This window comes from Zootoca vivipara, chromosome 5 (genome assembly GCF_963506605.1).
Source record: "Zootoca vivipara chromosome 5, rZooViv1.1, whole genome shotgun sequence".
In the NCBI taxonomy this organism is placed as follows: Eukaryota; Metazoa; Chordata; class Lepidosauria; order Squamata; family Lacertidae; genus Zootoca; species Zootoca vivipara.
The window spans coordinates 65793622-65815397 of NC_083280.1; the positions used below are offsets into that span (position 1 = coordinate 65793622).

The window sequence follows — 21776 nt, forward strand, 5'->3', positions numbered from 1 at the left end:
AAGGAGAACACAGAATGATGTTTGTTGTACTGTGAATGGTTCTACACCACATAGTTCACTCTCAGTTAAATAATAACCACCACAGGACAGGCCTCAGTTCCTATGTGCCTCACAGCTACAGTCCCCTGGGAAGAGGGATTGATTGTTAAACTACTCTGAGAACTGTAGCTCTGTGAGAGGAACAGGGGTCTCTTAGCAACTCTCAGCATCCTTAACAAACTACACTTCCCAGCATTCTTTGGGGAAATGATAACTGTTAAAACGGTATCGTAGTGCTTCAAATGTATGGGGCAAATGTGACCAAAACAATGGACATGATCCAGGAAAAAATGAAGCACCTTTAAATGCTGGAAAGGTTTTCCACATCGGTGTAGCTTACTGCACAGGGTTTGTTGTGACAGGTGTTAAAGAAAGATGTGTCAATCAAGGAAATGAAGTTAAATCCATTTTAGCAAAGTATTTATTTACAGAGACTTCCCCATCAACTCTATGATTTTGCTGTACATGAGTCTGGGGGCACTGAGGCCCCAGAGAAAATCCCAGTGGTTCCAGTGTGATATATTTTCATAGTAAATCAGGTTAGTGATACGAGGAAGTAAAAAGTCTATATCTCCTGGGGTTGCAATTATGTCATTCCCACCAAACCACACTGCAGTTGGCACAGTCATGTCCTCTATTTTATATTCGGGAGGAAAGCTCTGGAAAGTAAAAGACAGAGGATCATTAAACACCAATAAACACACAAGTGTTCTTAGTGACAGCACTGCCTATAGGGTGTTCACAGGCTTATATGAAGGGTGGGTTTTTCTTCATTCTAACTGGAACACTCGTAGTCTGCTAATATGCTTTGAATAGGGTTGGAGCTCACATACAGTCATACCTCGGTTTAAGTACACCTTGGTTTGAGTATTTTCAATTTAAGTACTCCGCGGACCCGTCTGGAATGGATTAATCCACTTTCCATTACTTTCAGTGGGAAAGTTCGCTTCAGGTTAAGTACGCTTCAGGTTAAGTACGGACTTCCGGAACCAATTACACTAATACCTCGGGTTAAGTATGCTTCAAGTTGAGTACTCTGTGGACCCGTCTGGAACAGATTAATCCACTTTCCATTACTTTCAATGGGAAAGTTCGCTTCAGGTTAAGTATGCTTCAGGTTAAGTACAGACTTCCGGAACCAATTGTGTTTGTAAACTGAAGTACCACTGTGTTTCCAAGCTTCTAGTCATGTGAGAGAAACCACAAGCACACAACTACACACGTCCAGGCCCTCCCTTCAGACTTTGGCCAAATGTGTGGAGGTCTGAGGTTGGATCCAGCAGAAGGGTGGGGTTGAAGGAGGAGCTAATACACACATCCCTGTGCCCACCATGCTCTCAGCTTGTGGAGGAAAACACCTTTAGGGATCATATTCACATTAAGTCAGCGCTATTGCATGATTGTGGTTAGATTGTTGAACTAGACTTGGAGACCAAAGTTTACATCCCCACTCATTCATGAAGTTCATGGAGTGACCCTGGGTCAGCCACAATCACGCTAGGCTTCCCCATAGGGTGGTTATCAGGAAATCATGTGAGGGGAGGAGAACCATGTGTGCGCCTTGAGCTCTGCCAAGAAAAGGTGGGGTGTATATAAATAAATGAATAAAATAATTGAGCTTTCATCTTTAAAAAAAAATTAAGATTTTTGCATTATCAAGCCCACATTAAGAATTTGAGCAACTTAGGCCTATGCTTAACTTTCATAATGAAATTGGGAAGAAATCTAAATGGTTAATATTATCTGGGTTGTGCTGGTACATGAAAAGTCTCATTTCAGACCCATTCTAAATAATTGTCCTTGATGTAGAGTTCTATTTTCACTGTAAATAATAATAATAATAATAATAATAATAATAATAATAATAATAAAATAATGGTGCTGATAGTCAGAACCATTGCAAATATGTGCCCTTGATGCAGATTTCTATTTTCACCATATTTACTGAACAAAAATTGTTCTCTCTTACCTGGTTATATATTGCCTGATTCTCATTCCCGTAGTCAAACCACCTGAATATTCCCGTTTCTCTTAGCTATCAAAATAATAGGGAAACCATAAATATTATATGATACACATTACTGAGGATTGTGAAAACTCTACCGTTGAGAAAACTAAATCTACAATATTGTGGAAGGCAGCTTACAAAGTGGTTTACAGGGAATAATTGTACATGGCTCACTTTTTGGATTGTCAGGACAAATATTTCCGCTCACCAGGTCGGCCTAGCCTTCCTCTCTTCCCCATGCACTGTTCTGGGAGTTCCCCCAACCCCTGAGCAGATGTGGGGGAGATGTGGAATGTGCATTGGAGGAGAATAAGAAGGGGGGGGAGCCCAATTGCACTAGCAGGAGCCATTGCCCTGACTTTGGCCTGAGTGTCAGGTTAATTGAATACAGCCCCTATAACTCATACTTAGAAGCTTAATGCGAGGCATTAACAGCCTCTTATAAAGGAAGAACATACACCAGTGCTTAACACAGAATTAATGCACAGGTAAACTTACCTAATTTATTAAAAAGCAATAGTGAATGTCATGGTGGGGCTGAGCTGCTCACCTGGCCACCCACTAGCAGAATTGCTGCAGCATCCCAGGATGGAGAGGCAGAAGGATGAGTGCAGTGCAAATGCGCTGCCAGGAGCACCAGGTTGGTACGCCACTGCATTTGCACTGCACCAACCTCACCACTGCTTCATCCCTCCCACCCCTATGGCTTGGTATGCAGCAGCAACTCAGCCAAAGGGAGGTCAGGTGTGTGGTTTAGTGTGGTGTAAAAACCATGACAGGATTGAAAGGGGTTACTGGCAGCATCCCATGAATGTGGGCTTGCCCAGTGCAATTCTTCAAAGTTTTGTTCAGTTAGCGGCTGCCATTTTAAATTTCCCAGAATGACACACTTCAAAGAGCATTGGAGAGAAATTGTTACTTTTAGGGGACATCTGAAGGCAGCTCTGTTTAGGGAAGCTTTTAATATTTAATAGATTGTTGTATTTTAATTACAGGTAGGTAGCCGTGTTGGTCTGAGTTGAAACAAAATAAAAAAAAATCCTTCAGTAGCACCTTAAAGACCAACTAAGTTTTTATTTTGGTATGAGCTTTCATGTGCATGCACACTTCTTCAGATACACTGAAACTTCATACCAAAACTCATACCAAAATAAAAACTTAGTTGGTCTTTAAGGTGCTACTGAAGGAATTTTTGTATTTTGTATTTTAATGTTTTGTTAGAAGCTGCCCAAAGTGGCTGGGGAAACCCAGCCAGATGGGTGGGGTATAAATAATAAATTATTATTATATTATTATTACTATTGCCAAAAAGCCCCACACAAATTCTGCTAGAAAATAGAAAGCGCTCACGAATCGTATAATTTTTCTTGTAATTGCTGAGATTAAACAAGATCTTTCATTTTTGTTTACTGTTGTTAATCTAATTTCAGAGGCTAATTTTCCACACATCAGCATTGGTTCTCATGATGGGAAACACTAGCTTAATTTCAACTTCAGGGTTTGCTCCCCAGGGTGGAAGTTTTAGACATGAGCAGGGTAATATTTTTACACTGGGGTTTTGTAGGCACACCAGAAGGCACAGAGGACTCTTAGAGAAGAGCGGTTGCAATGACTGTCACTTGCATAGTAGAAAAGGGCAATTGCCTGAATTAAAATCCATCATACATAGTCTCTATAAGGGCTGCGCACCAGATTTCGACAAGTCCCAAGCCAAACTGGGCCTACTCAGATGGATTCATGGATTGATTGAGTTGGCTTGGCACAGCCATAGTTCTCTATGGATTACACTGGGTGGCCTAACAGTGAGTGAAAGCTGTGGTTCTGTGGGGTGAGGAGCACTCAATGACAAGCAGAACAGGGGTGTTGAAGGTATTCTTCCCCTGCCTCCCTCAAGGCCATATGTCTAATAAGGGATTTTGCACTAATTAAACATTAGTCCCACTGTTGAACTAAATATGAGGTGGGCCAGTTGGTCCGTGGATTAGCCCAGCATGAGTCAGCCTGACAGAGAACCTGGATCGAGGTTGTGAACTCTGTAGAGCCATACTGCTAAAACAAGAGTGCAGAGTCTTGTGTTCCTCCTGATGTTGCTAGACTGCATATCCCATCATCCCTTATCATTGGCTGTAATACCTGAAAAAAACTGATGGGAATTAGAGTCCAACAACACCCAGAGGACACAAAGCTGCACATCCCTGCCTGATAAGACCATTCAGTTCAAGTACTTCTATTACAAACGCCGGCTTGGATTCAAAGGTGTCCAGGAAGGTCTTATTTTGCTTGTCTTTCCCTAGCTCTAACTCTTTTCTGTAAAATCTTCATTTTCCTAATAAGGAATGGTGGCTGTCCCTCTTGCAATTTATCTCTATGGTAGTAAATATCCATGGGGGGTGAAATTTCTTTTTATGTGAAGAATGCCATTCTGAAATGAAGGCATTTGCAGAACAATCGGTGTAAACCTGTGATATACCGGTGTGTGTGTGTGTGTGTGTGTGTGTGTGTGTGTGTGTGGTAATGAGGATATATATATATATATATATATATATATATATATATATATATTCTCATTAGCAAAGACCTGTTAGCTCTGACTACATAAAGAAAACCAGGATTTAAACTCCTATTAGAACAACAGTACAAACATAAAATGGCTTAATTTTTGTAGCGGCTTCCCAGGGAATGTTAAGCATACTAACTCTTCCGTAATTCTTAGGTGGGAGCTTTGGCAGTTTAGTGTTATATACAACCTATATGAATTTGTGATTTTTGAGTGTACATGCAAGCATAGAACTCTATTCTTCAAAGTGTATAACTCTCTACCTGTTTCCAGTGTACAATGTTTTTAGCTGATGTTCGATCTGGAAAGTGAGCTGCATATACATTCAGTCGACTCTGCAAGTAAAGTTTGAAAAACAACACATTTTTAAAAAAAGAAGAAAAGGAAACAGAAAAGCTAGTGGGAAGAAGAAGAAAAACATCAGTTACCCTACAAATTAGTGCTACAATAATTGCTGGGGCAACTTAGTTGAGGAAAAAAGGGTGGGCTAGAAAGTATACAATTGTGCAGTTTGCAAAGAATGAAGAGAAGAGGGACATTTTGGTCCCCCTTGCATTACAAGAACAAGATTGGCTTTAAAAGGGGTTAATACAAATTCATGGATGACAAAACTGCATGGCTATGTAATGTCTCTAGTGACAGAGGCAATATACCCCTGAGTAGCAGCTGCTGGAGAAAAGGATTGGGGAGACTGAGGCCCTGCTTGTGGATTTCCTATAGGAATCAGGTTGGCCACTATGAAAACAGGATGCTAGACTAGATGCAGGCATGCCAACTCCATGAGGAATCCCAAAGCAATTGATAATATAGTCTTGGGAGTTTGTAATAAGTAGAACAAAATTGGGGTGAAACACACCAGGCGTGCATGGCTTCAAATGTATGCGATCGCTCCATGTTTGTTTTCTTTGCAGATGTTGGCATCTGTTTGTCTTGAGAAGCGGGTAGAGTGCACCTCTGCAGTGCGTTAGCTACTGCTAAAGTCACCTCCCTTGGGTGCAAGTCTGGGCAACGTGCATAGAAGCTGATGTGCATAACAAGACCCCTCTCTCGGCCTCGCTGATGGGATTCAAAGGAAAGCAGATCAATACGTTTGGCACCAGCTTGGCTGCAGGAGTTGCTGGAAGGAGGCACACAAGGCACCATCCAAACTGTCTTAGGATTTGCTCAGCCTTTTCTTCTTCTGAAGATATCCCACATGGCAGCAGAGGTTTAGGATCAGTCTTTCTTTTCCTAGAGGGGCTACTTTCCCAGGTTGATGAGCCCCATCTGCCCCTCATTTCTCTCTACAGCATGTGCAAAAAATACCTTCTTGACTGTTGGACCCACTATGTTCCGCTCAATCTGCCGGAGCCTGTCTTCACATGCAAGGGAAGCCCCTAACACACTGAGGGTTTGAGACCCATCAACTACCCTCACCTGGTTTAACCAGCCAGTTGAAGCTGTTCCTGGAGTGTGGCCACTGCCAAAGCTGACAGTTTCTAGGAGCCACAAGTAAGAGATGAGTGCAGGGTGGGGACCAAAGGTGGACAAACTACCCCAGAAGGAACATGACATGTCCCCCATCAGAGGTACTACCCCTCCCCGTACACCCCACACACTCCTCTTTGCAGTACAGAACATTTCTAGTTTTATTTATGCTAATTTTCTGGGTCTTGTTTCACAGGAAATATCAGTCAGCAGCTGCTCCATCTACTTCTCTCGCATGCCAAAGACAGAAATAAGCAGCTGGGATAGTACCACCTTATGGTGGTAATAGGGAACTAGAGAGAGATATATAGAATTGAAAAAGGGACCAGAATAGGAACTTGAGCCATTTTACAAAGTGAAATTTGGGCAAGTGATTCCAGAAAACATTGGAAGTATAGTAGAAATGAAGGCATATTTGTTTGGGTTTGCTTGCTTGTTTGTTTGCTTGTTTGTTTTTTAAAAAACACTTTCTGGTCTGAAATCGGATCATATCAGGGCTCCAGACATGTGCAACCCCAACCCCCAAACCAGTAAAAGTCAGTGGCTGCAATGCTACACCCATTTCCATGACAATAAGTCCCATTGAACTGAATGAGACCTGCCTCTGAATAGACATGGTAGGAGTAAGCTGTAATAGGGCAATGCTAGGCACATGTACTCAGAAGTAAGTTCTCTTCTGCTCAGTGAGACTTACATTCAATGCATATCTGATTTCAGTCTTCCTCTAAGTGAGCTTTCAATTTTTCATGGGGCTTTTCACCCTTGAAAAATGGAACCTCATGAAAATTCAGCAAACCAGTAATGACTTACAGTACTGTGATTTCTTCACACGTCTACATACCATATTTATATTTGTTAAATTGACTCCACCTGGAAGGAAAACGGTATATGCACAGCCCGTCTCCAGGAGCGCAACACTGCATAATGTGTTGATCAAGTATTTCAGAGCCTTTCGAACCACGTAAAATTCTCCTCTGACAAGCAGCCCCTGCAAAGATATGAAAGTTGTTACTTATACAGTATTGAACTTTAATTGTTTTTGTCTGACTGCCTTGTGCATCCTCAGCCCCTGTCAGGTATGAGAGGGATCCCTTCCAAGGCCTAAGCCAAGGTTCCTACACCTGAAATTTAACAAAGTTGTGGCCTAATTTCAAACCCATGCATTGTTGTTATGTCTCATTTCTGGGGGGTAGGCTCCAGGGACAGGGTTTAGCACGTGGACTCGCAAAAGGTGTTACTCATCTTGAACTTCCATTGTTTTTGTTTGCAGAATTAGCTGTGTCTCTAGAGATTTCCTTGTTGCTGTTTGCACCTCTTAAAAGGTTAAAATTGGAGAGTGAGAGGGGGCACCTCTATGGTGACCCCAATGTCCCTGCATGCCGGACCGGGGCACCTATTCCATCTCCAACCCTTCTACATTCAGTGAGAAAGCTGAAAGGGGATTGTAAGAGCATTCAGCTGAACATGTCTGGTTCTAATTGCAGGGAAGCTTGCAAGGATAATCTGCCTGGTCTACTTAACAAAGGAAGGTTGGGAGTGTGGGTGGATGAATCTGACAATTACATTTCTCTCGGTTTCTCATTTCCCCACTCTAAAGTTCAGTTCTTCATATTTCAACATTAGTTTGCCAAAAAAATAATTGTTTTTTTTTTTAAAAAAAGTCCACGTGAAAATGGTCATTGTCCATTTCCCAGATAAACACTAATTTCTACGTAATTCTGCCTAGCACACACAATTTTTATATAGCATTTCTCCAGAAGCTATTTTAATTAATGTACACATTTATTTGCACATTTTACTTCGGATTGGGGATTTTTGAGAAATTAGCAATTGTGTGCCAAGGCACCTGAGCCACAAAGTTCCCAGGAGAACAATAAAGCACACTGACATGAAATATATGAGTTCAAATAGGTCACAACTTACCGCAATTGGTTACGGATGTTAGTGGTTTGGCTTAGGCACTGGGGTGAAACCGGGCTATATCTTGACTCCTGCCCGCCTGCAGGAAGTCCACTATTAGCACTATTAGGTTAACCACTATTAGCATTAAGGGCACCGCGAGGGCAGGGGTGTCACAAGGTGGGTGCCCTGGGTGTCACCACTGGGGGGGGGGTGACAAACTGGCATGTGGGGTCTCTGATATGCGTGGCTCGGTGCACTGCAGGCCCCTCAGTGAGTGCCGCCCGCCAGTTTGTCACCCCCCTCAGTGGAGAAAGACTGGGAGAGATGCTGTGGCTTGGGATGCCTGCAGGCTCCGCACTGCCCCAAACCGTTTGCCTGCCACCTCCCCTCTCAGCTGTAGGGTGGCTGAGGGGGAGGAGGCAGGCAGACTCCTTGGAGGCCCGCAGAGCATCCTGCCCCTGCTGGCCCCGCCCCCACACGAGCCACCCCAAGCACTCAATTGGCTTCCTCCGCTGCTGCCTGAGGGGTCCCCGTAGGGGCTGTGACATGGCCCTAGCCCATGCACAGACTTTGGACAGGATTGACACTCCGGATCCCTTTAACAGGAAAACCTTACTGAGGAGGGACAGGTAGTACCTCCCTCCCATCCAAACAAAGGCTCACCCAGTGCCTAACCTCAGAAAAGTTGTGACGATTGCCACTAGGTGGGCGAAAACCAATTGGCTGGTGCCAACTTGCCAAGTGGAAAAATTCCTACCCAGCCCCAACAATATAGCAACCGACAATTGTCCATCGCAAGGTCATATCTGAGCATAGCATGAAAAGAGGGTGGGTGGGTTGGGTGATCCAGCGATGGGGCAAGAGAGAGGGTAACGGCTGGCTGCGTCGTGGTTAAATCAGCCAAGGCCACACTCATATTGAGAGCTGATTGGCTGGTTGTCCCACGAGGGCAGAACCCCAGCAACAACAATGTGGCTGGCATGACGCAGGTAAGAGGTGGCAACCTTCCACCCCCTAAGCCGGCATCCTGTTGTGACCCAGCTGTCTGGGCCCAACGCCTCCCACTAGGAAAAGGTGAGCAGACTTTTTGCAGGGATGCTGAATTTGTTTGTATATTGTTTTCGAAAGTGAATATTTGGTACATTTGCTTATAAATGATATTAAATTTCTCCCCCATCCCTTTCTGGGTGTGCAGCAGACACACATGCACATCCCCCCCCAAGAACTGATCTATTTAATCTTTAGTTTCTTTGTCTTTCAGTTTATTTTCTTTGTTTCGTTGACAGTGCAATCCACAGCTCAGAGTAAAGCCAATTGATGTGATTGGTTATCAAACACATTTTTTGTAGATGAAATTTTGCTGTGCATGAATTGCATGTGAATCAAATTTACCTTTAACTAGCATATTTCTAACTTGCCCTGCATTCCAAAAGATCTCGGGGGAACACAACATTTCTGCAAAAAAATATAGCCTGTTTTATTCTTCTGTAGATATATGCAGTTTATAGAATCTTTCTTTTCTTACACACAGTGCAAAAAAAGGTGAGTAACTAGAAATAATTGCCATGAATTTGTGGGAGAAGTGATTTTTAGAGTCCCATTAGCTTTGCATTTCTTGATGAAATTTCAGTCATGAAATAGTGATTGACCAGTACCTTGGATGAGTATTCAGGAAGTAGGACATCAAATTTGAAAGGAAGGCTTGTTGCATATCTAAGAGAAATCACAGGAGCCAGGGCAAAGAATGTTTTGATTTTTTGAGACAGCTCTGGTATGGCTGAAAATGCTATGAGGCCTAAGGAGGAAGAGGGAGGGAGAAAAACCACAGTGAACATTTAAAATCATGTTAAGTGATTCTCCAGTTTACCAAAAGGGTATTTCCTGATCTGAAAGCAGAGATGCAGAGCCTGTGGCTGGCCTGATATTATTGACTGGGGCTGATAGAAGTTGGAGTCTGACAGCAATCTGGAGGGTTACAGATTCCCCATATGTACCCTAAATGATCACTGCAGCTGCTGGGAGGAAATTGAAGGATAGCAATAGATCTAGCAAGGATGGAGAAACCTGAGTGCCACCTCTACCACTGCAACTTTGAAGCCACTTGCCAGGAAAGGAAGGCAGTGGATGTGATTATTCTGTCCTCAAAATAAGTTTTCCCCTTAATTATATGCTCATCAGGTGAATGAGCAGATGAACTCTGCCCCCAGAGCTACCAAAAACTAAATATCCGTAGCTGTTCTAGACTCTGCACTCAGATCCTGTAGGTCTTTCTTGATTTAAGAACTGGCATCACTGTACCGCAATGGAAAGATAGTCTAAGGTAAATGGTGCAAGCACATTTTCTTGTTACTGAAAAGCCTTTAAATCAATCTCACTCTGAGAAATTGTGATCTCTAGGCGTACGTATGCAGCACGGCCAGAGTTCTTATGGTAGATGATGGGGCACATTTTAAGGTTCCGTCACCTAACTTCAGAACTTCTTTCCTTCCCTCTTTTGAAGCTGATGGGTGGTGGAGACAAGAGGACTAGTTGAAGACAGGCCATTGGGTGTATCTTACATTCAGGCTGGTGATTTCTGACCCCTATCTATCATCTATCTAATCTATCTATCTATCTATCTATCTATCTATCTATCTATCTATTTTCATAATCATTTATTTAAATATCCTACCTTTTCTTTGATGGGACTCAATGTGCTTGACACCCTACAACTTTCTCTACCTAAAAAACTGTCTTCCCACTTTTCCTGAAAATCCCTATGTACTCTATAGTGGAGTCAAGCAAGGTCACAAAGGGAATACAGACACAACAGTGCCAGGGTTGGAGCAAGATTGACCCCCAACACAGAAAAGGGGGGTGAGCAGCTTATAGTGGAACAGCTGCCTCTAGAATCCAAAACAGCAGAACACAGGACAAAGTGAGCAACAGAGACTGCGGGGAGAGGAGGGAGAAAGAGAGAGGATTGTTCCATTTTAACATACCAATGGTAGCGCCTTCAGAGTGGCCTATATAATACAGTTGCTTCTGCCCAGTTTTCTTCAAAATAAAGTTGATCACTGCTGGAAGGTCATACATGCCGAATTCATGGAAACTGAAATAGTAATTGGGAAATAGGATTGGGCTTTTTAAATTTTATTGCAAAATTAGTGACTCCTATGAGCTCACAAATATTTCACCTTTGCGCCGGTCTGCTCATGAAGTGGGGTGAAGCAACTGCCTCAGGTGGTGGAAGCCCCTGAGGCAGCAGCCTTGCAGGTACCCCTCACACCTTGCCACCTTCACCACTGGGGGAGAAGTTCTGCCAGATTTCAGTGAGATCTGGAGAGATTGCACCATAAACCAGTGCCAATGCAGCTTCTCCTCCAGTGGCGAAGAGAGCGTGGAGGGTGGGCGGAGGTGGTACCAGTGGAAGTGGGCACGTAGTGGAGGTGCCAGTGGAGGTGGGTACACAGCGGCAGTGCTGGCAGTAGGGGGGTGCTGCACAGGAAGAACGGGGCACCACTTCCCATTTCTTTTTCTTTTTTTAAAGAGATTTTTATTAATTTTTCAAACAAGAAATACACAAACAAGACATATAATATAACACTGTCCCTTCATTTTCCCTCCACCCACCGGTCCACTTCTGCCACCAGTAGGGCCCGTGTGCTTTAGGAAACAAAGGGGTCCAATTGTGAGTTGAGTTCTGCTTCCCCCCTCCCTCCTCCCTCCATATCCCCCCCCCTGCCACTGAGAGAACAGGGAGGAAGGAGTTATGGGGATCTGCATCCCCCAACTCTTTCATAATCATATTAATAAACCTAGAAAAAAAAGAGAAAGAAAAAAAAGGAAAGAAGAAAAACAAACAAAAAGAAAATTGGGAAGAATTCAAACTTCCCAGTTCTTATTATTTTAACATCTTAATTGCGACTCCCTCGGTTGTCTTCCTCATGGTTTTCCTTGCAAATTCTAATTACTTGTGGCGAATTTTCCAACTCAGCTTCAAATCTTAATCTTATAATATTAACTCAATCCTCCTCCTTTTTCATGCTGCCCTCCCACAGGTCCCCTCCTGCCACAAGAGGTGCCTGCAGGGTACAGCACTTCCAAGGTTCCATTTCCTCCTCACCCCTCTGGGCACCCCCTGCCACTGAGTGCCTCAGAGTAAGGAGAGGGGGGCAGGCAGCTTTCTGCCTAAACACCTCACTTAACCTGCAATAATTTACAGTAACTTAAAAATTCTTTCCAAGCCATTCTTATACTCCCTTAAGGAAACATAACACTTTTTTCCCTTTCTTTTTTACATTCCATCTCCTCTCCCTAAGTCTTTTTCCCCCAATTGGTTCAGCATTTCCATTGTCATGCCAAGATTTCGAAGACCGTCTTTCAGAAACCAAAACAATACCTTTTAACTAAAGTTTTTACCCCACACCCATTCTTTCCCAAGTCCATCTCCAGGCCTTTGCCCCCCCCCCCTGCCCCTGTCCTTCCCATCCCTCAAACACCCCACTCCACATTTTAACCCCTCCAGGATCTTCAAATCCATTAAACTTTAAGTCCCTTAGTCTCTCATCTTCTTGTTCTGGTTGTTTTTCTTCCTTTTGGAAGTCATATTTTGCTTCATCCCAAACAAATTTGTCACAGTCCAAGTCCTCTTCCAATTGTTTCTCCTCACACACAGTCTCAGAATCAGCAGTCTCCAAATTTAGATTTAAATTATCCTCTAAGTCCTGAACTTGGACTTCAATCTCAACTGGTGGTAAGTTGGGATGATGCCATTCCTTGTAGAAATCTTCCCATGACAGCAAGTAGTTCAGTACAGTCTCCTGGAAGGCTCGAGACAGCTTTGTTTTCATACCTCTCGTAACCGCAGATAAACAGGGGGTAGGGAACAATGGGTACTGGAAAATTCCTCTCTCAGACGATCGACTCCATTTTGGCTGTTCTTTTTCTTGATTCTTAACTCAGTCCCAAATCCATTCTTACTTCCAATTTAAATAGTTCTTTCACTTTTAACAACAATTTTTCCTGTTCACAGCAATACAATCAATCCACCCGGTCTTTTGACAGTTTGACAGCTTTTGACAGCTGTCAAAACACTCTTCCCCTTAATGCCGCTGTACCTCAAGGGGTGCCGGACTCGGGGGCTGAGATGGTTCCAAAAAGTCTTTTTTCCCTCTCAGGACCACAGTTTCAAATTCTTTCGTTATTCAGCTTTGGATTTTTTTTTTCCAAACGCCTCCCAGTTTCCCATTAGGAAGAGACCGGCTTCCGTTTCTTTAAGTCTCTCCTATTTTCCAATCAGCAAATTTAGGATCCCGATCAAAGTTCCACTTACTTCTTTAGGAATCTTTAGTATCAAATCGGAAGAATCCGCCGCTTGCCGGGTCAGGACTCGGAGCTTCGCTTCCCGGAGGTAAGATGTGGCCCAAAATGGCTCCCGCGGTTCAACCCCACCGGCTCACGATCGCTCTATTGAGCTCTCGGGCGGCGGGGGATCCGCCAAACGGAGCAGCCGCTGGACGCCTGAGTCATCGGAACTCTCGATCCGATGCTTTTACGGGGAGTCCGCTCGCTCTGCGGACTTCCCCCCCCTCCGAGAAGCCAGGGACCTCGGCACGCGAAGTCCCTGCGTCCTTCTCACCGCCGCGACGAACCGGAAGTCCCACCGGATGCAGCACCCCTGTTTTCCCCAGAGTTGCCTTCTGGGAAGTTTTGTTTGATATGTGTGTGTGGAATGAGATGATGGAGCCACCATCTCTACTCCTCACTTTATTTTTTTTTAGCTGTGGGTACCAGCAACAGAACATCACTAAAAATCACACACACACACACACACAGAGAGAGAGAGAGAGCGAGAGCGAGAGAGAGAGCAAAAGAGTTGCCTTCCCACCTGAATCTCATGAAAGGGAATCACACATAGAAAAAGGCTGAGTGTGAAGATCCCCAGTGACTGCCAGTCAGTGTAGACAGTACTCGGGTAAATGAACCATGTTTACTTGAACCATGAAGCATGCTATCAGAAGAAATACAGTCCAACAACGTAATCCATTTAGGAAGCCCATTTGGCTTCCGAAATGTTCGACAACTGAGGTGTGGCTTCCGATTGGCTGCAGGAGCTTCCTGCACTCAAGCGGAAGCCACGTCGGATGTTCGGCTTACAAAAAAGTTCAAAAACTGGAACACTTACTTTCAGGTTTTCGGCATTCAGGAGCCAAAACATTTCAAAACGGAGGCATTTGGGAACCGAGGTTTGACTATACTTGGGAATTTGATTAATATTACCTAAACCACAGAGCCTAGGGCTTGCCGATCAGAAGGTCGGCGGTTCAAATCCCGTGACGGGATGAGCTCCCGTGTTCGGTTCCAGCTCCTGCCAACCTAGCAGTTCAAAAGCACGGCAAAGTGCAAGTAGATATATAGGTACTGCTACTGTGGGAAGGTGAACGGTGTTTCTGTGTGCTGCTCTGGTTCGCCACAAGCGGCTTAGTCATGCTGGTCATATGACCTGGAAGCTGTCTGCAGACAAGCGCCAGCTCCCTCAGCCTATAGAGAGAGATGAGCATGCAACCCCAGAGTCGTTCGCGACTGGACCTAACGGTCAGGGGTACCTTTACCTTTTTACCTTCATAATTTGGGGCCGTATCACAGCTGACTAACAACCTACGTCCCAACGAATAGGTCAGCATAGTCGAAGTGTGAGATAACATTGTCAATGGCTGTAAAGCTGTTCCTTTTTTGTTCAAACTACCTGAAATCCCAAAATTCATCTTGGTCCGTTGACAAATGCTGGTGTCTCTGAGACCAGCTTGATCCTCTGCTGTTCCCCAGCCAAACATCATAGCCAGCATCTGCTAATATGAATCCGAAGCTGTTGTTGGCCATATTTTCAACCCAGAAGCTAGCTTCTGAAAACAATCCATGTTGCAGCAACACAACAGCCTTGGGACCTGTTTTAAAAACAAAGTCTATGTTTTAACAAAGCAGTTGAGAAATTCTGTGCCCTGGTAACAAAGATGTTTTTGTTGAATCTCCCATATTCCTAAAGCATTCTTTATATTACAGTACATTGTATCCGTAAGTTGGTCACAGGGCCGGTAGGCAGGGCGCCGGGCTGGTAGGCAGGGTGCCGCGCGGCAAAGCCGCACAGAAACCATGCTGTGCCCTGTGAGGGTGGGGGCGCTGGAGCGATCTCCGCCCCTCAGCGCCAGGGTGGCCGACCTGCTTGAGACTGCCCTGGTTGGTCAGGCTGTGGCCTCATTCAATGGCATGGATTTGAGCCTTGATTGTAGAGGAGGCTTGTTAGCAAAGTGCCATTCAAGCATTCAAAATATTTGTGAGAGATTAAACTAGGAATGGGAGACAGGCAGGCACCCACCAGCCATGCTCCCAAAGCTCCAGCCAACACTGGATGTGTCTGCCCTCTCACTGTCTTTCCTGGAAAGTCTCATGGGAGCTTGGAAGCATGCGCTGCTCAATGTGCTTCCATGCGCTTCCATGAAGATGCCTCCATGTGGTCCTGGTAAGTCAGGGTTCTCACTTATGGGGAGGACTATAAGTGTGTTCAGCTGATAGAGTATGGATTTTGTTGCTGCTGCTGCTGCTGCTGCTGTTGTTAAACACACATAACAAGGTACCTCCCAGTGGAAGATTTTTTTGCCCAAAGGGTATTCTGTTAATTGTCAAATAATAGCCATCATCTGTTAACACTTCATACTCTTCACTGGGGTATCCATTGTAGGAAATCTGCTCACTCTGAAAAGAAAAAAATAAGAAAAAAATGCTGAGAGCTTTTTTATTATTATTAAAGATTTTCTTGATTTGCAAAAATATGTCCAATGTCTCTCGTAACATTTTTACAAATCAGTTTCATTTGTTGAGACATTGGGAAGAAAAGGGGTAGATGGGGGAAAGATGGGTGGGGGTGGGGTCAGGTGACGATGTTTCTATTTTACTTAATATATGTGGGGTTTTTTTTGTCAGCGTCACTTGTGCAGGTTCTCTGCTGTTCGCTTGTGTTCCTTTGGTGGTGAGAGATCTTGGGGTTGGCCTAGGATATGGTTGTTCATTTGTGGTTGGCTGTGGTGGTCTTTGTTTCATGTGTGAGTGGGGTGGGTGGGTGTTTTGGATCAGGTTAGACATATTGATTTGTACAACTAATCCAGAATGCGGCAGCTAGACTGGTGACTGGGAGCGGCCGCCGAGACCACATAACACTGGTCTTGAAAAACCGACATTGGGACGTTTCCGAGCACAATTCAAAGTGTTGGTGCTGACCTTTAAAGCCCTAAACGGCCTTGGTCCAGTATACCTGAAGGAGCGTGTCCACCCCCATCGTTCTGCCCGGACACTGAGGTCCAGAACCGAGGGCCTTCTAGTGGTTCCCTCACTGCGAGAAGCAAAGCTACAGGGAACCAGGCAGAGGGCCTTCTCAGTAGTGGCACCCACTCTGTGGAACACCCTCCCATCAGAGGTCAGAGAGATAAACAACTACCTGACATTTAGAAAATACCTAAAGGCAGCCCTGTTTAGGGAAGTTTTTAATCTGTGATATTTGATGTATTTTAATGTTTGCTGGAAGCCGTCCAGAGTGGCAGGGGAAGCCCAGCCAGATGGGCGGGGTATAAATATATTATTATTATTATTATTATTATTATTATTATTATTATTATTATTATTTGCTGTTGGTAGATTTTTGTCATTTTCTTGTTGGGCTGTGTATGTGATAAAGGGGAGCCATACCAGGATGAAGCCGTCTTCTATTTGTCCCCATGTCAGTTTCAGCTTATTGGTTAATTTTTCTAGTAAGGCTGTTTCCCATCCTATTTGGTACCATTGGTCCATGCTTACTCCTGACAGGTCTCTCCAGTGTCTGGTTATGGTGTTTCTGGCTGCTGAGAGTAAGTGGGTTATGAGTTCTTTGTGGTGTAAGTGGGCATTATTGTCTTGGAAGATGTTTAGTAAGGCCAATTCTGGGGCTATTTCTAATGTTTGTTTGGTTATTTTACGTATTTCTCGTATGGTTGTTGCCCTGGCACACTGTGCCACCGGGGGTCTCCCTAGAGCCGGCCCTGCACAGTCTCACAAAGAGCTGCAGTGAGAGCTGCTCTGCCTGAAGTCCATACAGTCAAATGACTGGCAGGTTAGTGATACCTGGATGTTATAACCAGTGGCGGAGGGAGGGGGGCGGTGGGGGCAGAATCGTAGAGAAGCACCTTTGCAAAATAATAATAATATGGGGGACCCGACCCTGTCGTCCCTTGCTTTTCTGCTCCCTGATCTCCGTGGAGGTGAGAGTTGGGGGGGGGCTCTCCAAGTGGGGAGGGGTCATCCTATCTCTGTGGGTCTCCACGTGCCAGAGACAACCAGGGAGTTCTCTGAAGTTGGCCAGGAAGTTGGTGGCGAGGAGGAGGAGTTCTGAAGAAGAGGGGACTGAGTGATTGGGGAAAGCTGCCTGCTTCTGAGACTGGAAGCTATTCTCCTTTTCAGTGCCTGCTTTGGAGAAGAGAGGTCCTTCACAGAAGATGACTTCCCTAAACCCTTCTGTTCAGTTTGAGCTGAAGTCACAGTTGTTCTCTCTGCATCTGCTTTGGTTCTCTTTTCTTCCCCTTTCCCTTCCTTTCTTTTTTTTTAAAAAAAACTTTCTCACAGATCACTCACTACGCGGGCATTTTGCTGGTCTCCCACCCCCTGCCTTATTCCTTGATTGGAAGGACAGAGGAAATTTCATGTCACATCGTTTGATGAATTGAGTAAGAACAGGAAGAGCTGTTTGACAGTGGAATGGTAGCTGGGGTGGGGCACGCTTGCCATGTCTGGAGAAGGAAAGGCAACACCGGGCAGGGATGGAGGCCCTCGAGGGAGGGAGCGCTTGGAGAGGAAAGGGAGCTGGGAGAGAGAGAGAGGCAGGCAGGCAGGTGGGACATGGCTGGCAAGGCGGTTGGCTGTGAGAAGAGCGCTTCCTGAACGAGGGTGGGGCATGGACGGGCAGGGAGAGCAGGGCCTGGCAAACCGCGCATGCACTCGGCCACAGAAATGGGAAGGGGACACATCAGCATCACGATGCAACTCAACCCCCCTCGGTTCCACTACACAGGCAGCATTGATTTCAGCTGGCATTTTGTCACCTCCCTCATGATGGCACCCGGTGCAGCCCACCCCCACCGACCCCCTTTCTCTGCCACTGCTCACAGGCCACTGGCCCAGGATCAAACTCCCCCACCCTGTTACCCATTCCTCCTCCCTCCTGGTGAGCCTTGTCAAGAAGTCTCTACGAGGCTCATGATACAGTGGAACCTCGGTTTATGAACACCTCGGTTTATGAATTTTCGGTTTATGAACACCACGGACCCATCTGGAACGGATTAATTCACTTTCCATTACTTTTAATGGGAAAGTTCGCTTCAGTTTATGAACGCTTCAGTTTATGAACAGACTTCCGGAACCAATTACACCCATGTTTCAGTTTATGAACGCTTCAGTTTAAGTACTTCACGGACCCGTCTGGAACGGATTAATCCACTTTCCATTACTTTCAATGGGAAAGTTCGCTTCAGTTTATGAACGGTTACTCCTCGGACCGTCTGGAACGGATTAATCCACGTTCCATTACTTTCAATGGGAAAGTTCGCTTCAGTTTATGAACGCTTCAGTTTATGAACAGACTTCCGGAACCAATTGTGTTCATAAACCGAGGTACCACTGTACTAGGAAGAAAAATGGACACACTGTGTCCTCCTGTTTCCCCAGGCTCATCGGTATCACTTCAAGGAATAGTTTTGCATTTCCCCTTAGCTTGTCTGTATTTTTTGAGAATTTTAAGGAAAAACCATCTTCCACAAAAGCTGCTGCTTGCCTTCTATTACTGTGCCATACAGAGCGTGCTCACGTACGGTTTATGTGTGTGGTACGGAAGCTGTACTTCTCAGGATAGAGTAGGGCTGTGTAGAATTATTAAAACAGCAGAGAGCATTATTGGCTGCTCACTCTTCACCTTAGAACAAATCTACACCACCAGGTGCCATAGAAAAGCACTAGACATATCAAGAGATCCAACGCACCCTGGTCACCATTTCTTTCAGCTCCTGCCATCGGGACGGAGATATAGAACTATGCAGGCAAGAACGAGCCGTCTCAGGAACAGTTTCTTCTCTAGAGCGATTTTGGCCTTAAATGGAAAGCCTGGACTTTGAAGTCATCTTATTATATTTGTTATTTGTATTATATTTACTGTTTTTAATTAGGTTTTGTAATTTTGGATTATGCGGAATGCTTTATCTGAGTGGATGTAGCAACCGAGTAATTTCCTTGTTCCCGCAAGGGGACAATGACAATAAAGATATCTTATCTTGTATGTCATCACTCCCAATTGCATCTCCCCACCCCATGGTGACCTGGGATTCCCACCCCATGATGACAATAAAGATATCTTATCTTGTATGTCATCACTCCCAGTTGCATCTCCCCACCCCATGATGACCTGGGATTGCCAACACGGTGCCCTGCAGATGTTGTTGGACTAGAACTCCCATTAAGCCCTGACCATTGGTCCCGCGGGCCGAGGTTCATGGGAATTGGAGTCCCATAACAGTTGCTTGAGGGCACCTTGTTGGCTACCCCTGTTCTAGACTGGGGAAGGAAAGACAGAAGGAACAAACGTTGCTCTTCTGCATTTCAGGTCCATCTCAGGCCTGCCTCTGCAATATGATTAATAAAGGATTGCGTAGCTTACGACATTCATGTGAACTTCAGGATTTGCAACTCTTCCTCTCCTACTCAAGTCTTCTAGGATACCAAATAGGCAAGCAAGTGCAAGAAACCACCACTTCATTCCATACATCTATTTTATAAATGGGATGGAAGAGGAGACAACAAAGTAAGGGGGGAGGATCTCACATCAATCAATTATGCTAGCAAAATATATACACTTTATTCATATATTCCAAAATGTATAAACTGCTCTACATTCAAAGAATGCCTGAGTAGCATACAAAAATAGACTATATAGATGGCCATTTTAAACCTAGTACAAATCATGAAACAACCTTAAAAACATGATGCCAAAGTTGCAAAAACCAAGGAGGCTAATTTGGGAATAAAAGTTTTCAACCAACATCAAAATATAGAACTTGCTTCCTTTCTAGGGCAGGAAATTCCAGGGAACTGGAGCAGCAGTGCTTAGAAAGACATGCTCAAGTCACAACATGCTCTAGGAACAGGAGCATGTGTCATCATGAACAAATCTTCATCCACAGATCTCAGCGACTGAGGTAGGCTGCACTGCGAGAGATGGCTTCTCGGACCCCTTAGTCCATAAATGTCTGCGAGTTTATACAAAAAGTAGTCAAACCTTGAATCTAGCCATGTAGCAAACTGAGAGCCTGTGCAATGCTTTCAGCAAAGGTTTTCCTAAATAACTTTTTTTTGGGGGGGTACTAGTTGCAGCTGCACATAAAGCACGTTACAGAAATCAAGGTTAGAAGTTATCATTCTGTGGCTCACTTTTGGCAAGCTCTCTCTATCAAGGAACAGTAGCCCCTGGCATTTCAGTCAAAGGTGGGAAAGGGGACTCCTAGACAGATCAGTGGGTCATTCGCACATGCACCAATAGTCCCTGAGCATTGGTTGGGGCTGATGGAAGCTGGAGTCCAGCAACATCTGGATGGTCACAGCTTCCACACTCCTGCTTTAAGGCATCTTTAAAAAAAGTTGCTAGCTACACCATACCTTGTTTGACCGCTGTTGCCTTTTAAACTCTGACCCCATTAAGCCCACTTGCTGTTCCTGCTTTCCATTTAAGTCTGTCTCCTTTGAGAGCACTAAGGAAGGACCAGCATCAAACTTCTTAGCCATTTATAGGAGATGCTGACTGTTTCCTTAACTGTCAAAGCTATGAACATCTTTGATGAGAGCCAAACATTAAGAACTAAAGATTTGCCAGACATAGAATAAGTGACCATATTACCATTCTGAGTCCTCTTGCTGTGCTTTGGCAGGAGCAGGGTTTTCGAATAATGCTTCCTTATGTGCAGCACCAACTTTAGTAACCACCAGAAATACGCCTTCTTCATGTTGCACAAGAAGGGATTTCTTTATATGCTAGCCTGCTCTTCAGCATCCATTCTCAGCCTCCGCAACATAGCACTAATGCTGTGGCAACTACTTTAGCTATTAGACACCTTCATGGAAAACAATGGCACAACGTTCGTAGTAAATGAATACATACCTCTTAGCTCCCGATTCATACACGCCTCAGAAAACACACTAATGAGATCAAGTGGGCGGCAAGGGAGGAGGCTTTGCGTGGATCCCCATGGTTTGCTTTGAGACTTATTTGTAATGTTGCGACATTTAAAAATGTTATTTGCTTATCAGTAGTCACTGCCACGTAAAGGTCGTGGCTGCTTCTCAGCTGGTGGGGCAAGGCCACGGTTGAGGTCCAACACAGATTCCCGCGGAGGGCACAGATCTGGCTTGGGCATGATCATGGAAGGCTGGCCATGTTGACTGCTGGGCCTTGCCTGCAGTTGCAGCCGTAGCGGGTGACCTTGTGGACATGGCTTGGGGGGTGGACTGGGAAGAAGACTGAGGGTGGAGGTTGTCCTTCTGGTCCACTCTTGGGCATAAAAGCCAGCTGCACGCAGGCCCCAACCTCAATTGGAGCATGGACTCTGATGAAGACAGGCGTTGCTGGAGACTCTTGAAGAAGCTGAAAAGCTTCGAAGATCCTGGGCCATGGAAGCAGATGAAACGGAGATTTAAAGGCCAAAGAGGTTTTTCTTTGACAGTGGCAGCAGGCCGGGGGAGCTACCGAAGAGCAGCAGTGGC

General features: G+C 44.9%; 1 protein-coding gene across 2 annotated transcripts; it reads right to left on the bottom strand.

Moving 5' to 3' along the window:
* Window positions 1–432: 432 nt before the first annotated feature.
* Window positions 433–21125, bottom strand: LOC118096648 (lipase member M). 2 transcript variants are annotated; one of them, XM_035138711.2, is made up of 10 exons: window positions 20914–21125; window positions 19681–19788; window positions 15587–15704; window positions 14701–14899; window positions 10955–11064; window positions 9629–9768; window positions 6913–7059; window positions 4868–4939; window positions 2009–2074; window positions 433–698 (listed from the first exon to the last, which is right to left on the bottom strand). In XM_035138711.2, exons 1-10 carry the CDS (start codon window positions 20914–20916, stop codon window positions 465–467), a joined length of 1197 nt encoding a protein of 398 aa, XP_034994602.2. In that variant the 5' UTR covers window positions 20917–21125; the 3' UTR covers window positions 433–464. The 2 variants fall into 2 exon arrangements, with proteins under 2 accessions (XP_034994602.2, XP_034994604.2); XM_035138713.2 differs by lacking the exons at window positions 15587–15704; window positions 19681–19788; window positions 20914–21125 and adding an exon at window positions 15328–15565.
* Between the last annotated feature and the right edge of the window lie 651 nt (window positions 21126–21776).

Bases quoted from the DNA above. Each gene is read 5' to 3' on its own strand.
- LOC118096648 (XM_035138711.2), bottom strand. The intron at 11,065-14,700 runs GTAGTTTGAACA...TTACTATTTCAG, and splicing joins GATGAATTTTGGGATTTCAG to TTTCCATGAATTCGGCATGT. The intron at 7,060-9,628 runs GTACTGGTCAAT...ATATCTTTGCAG, and splicing joins TTCCTGAATACTCATCCAAG to GGGCTGCTTGTCAGAGGAGA.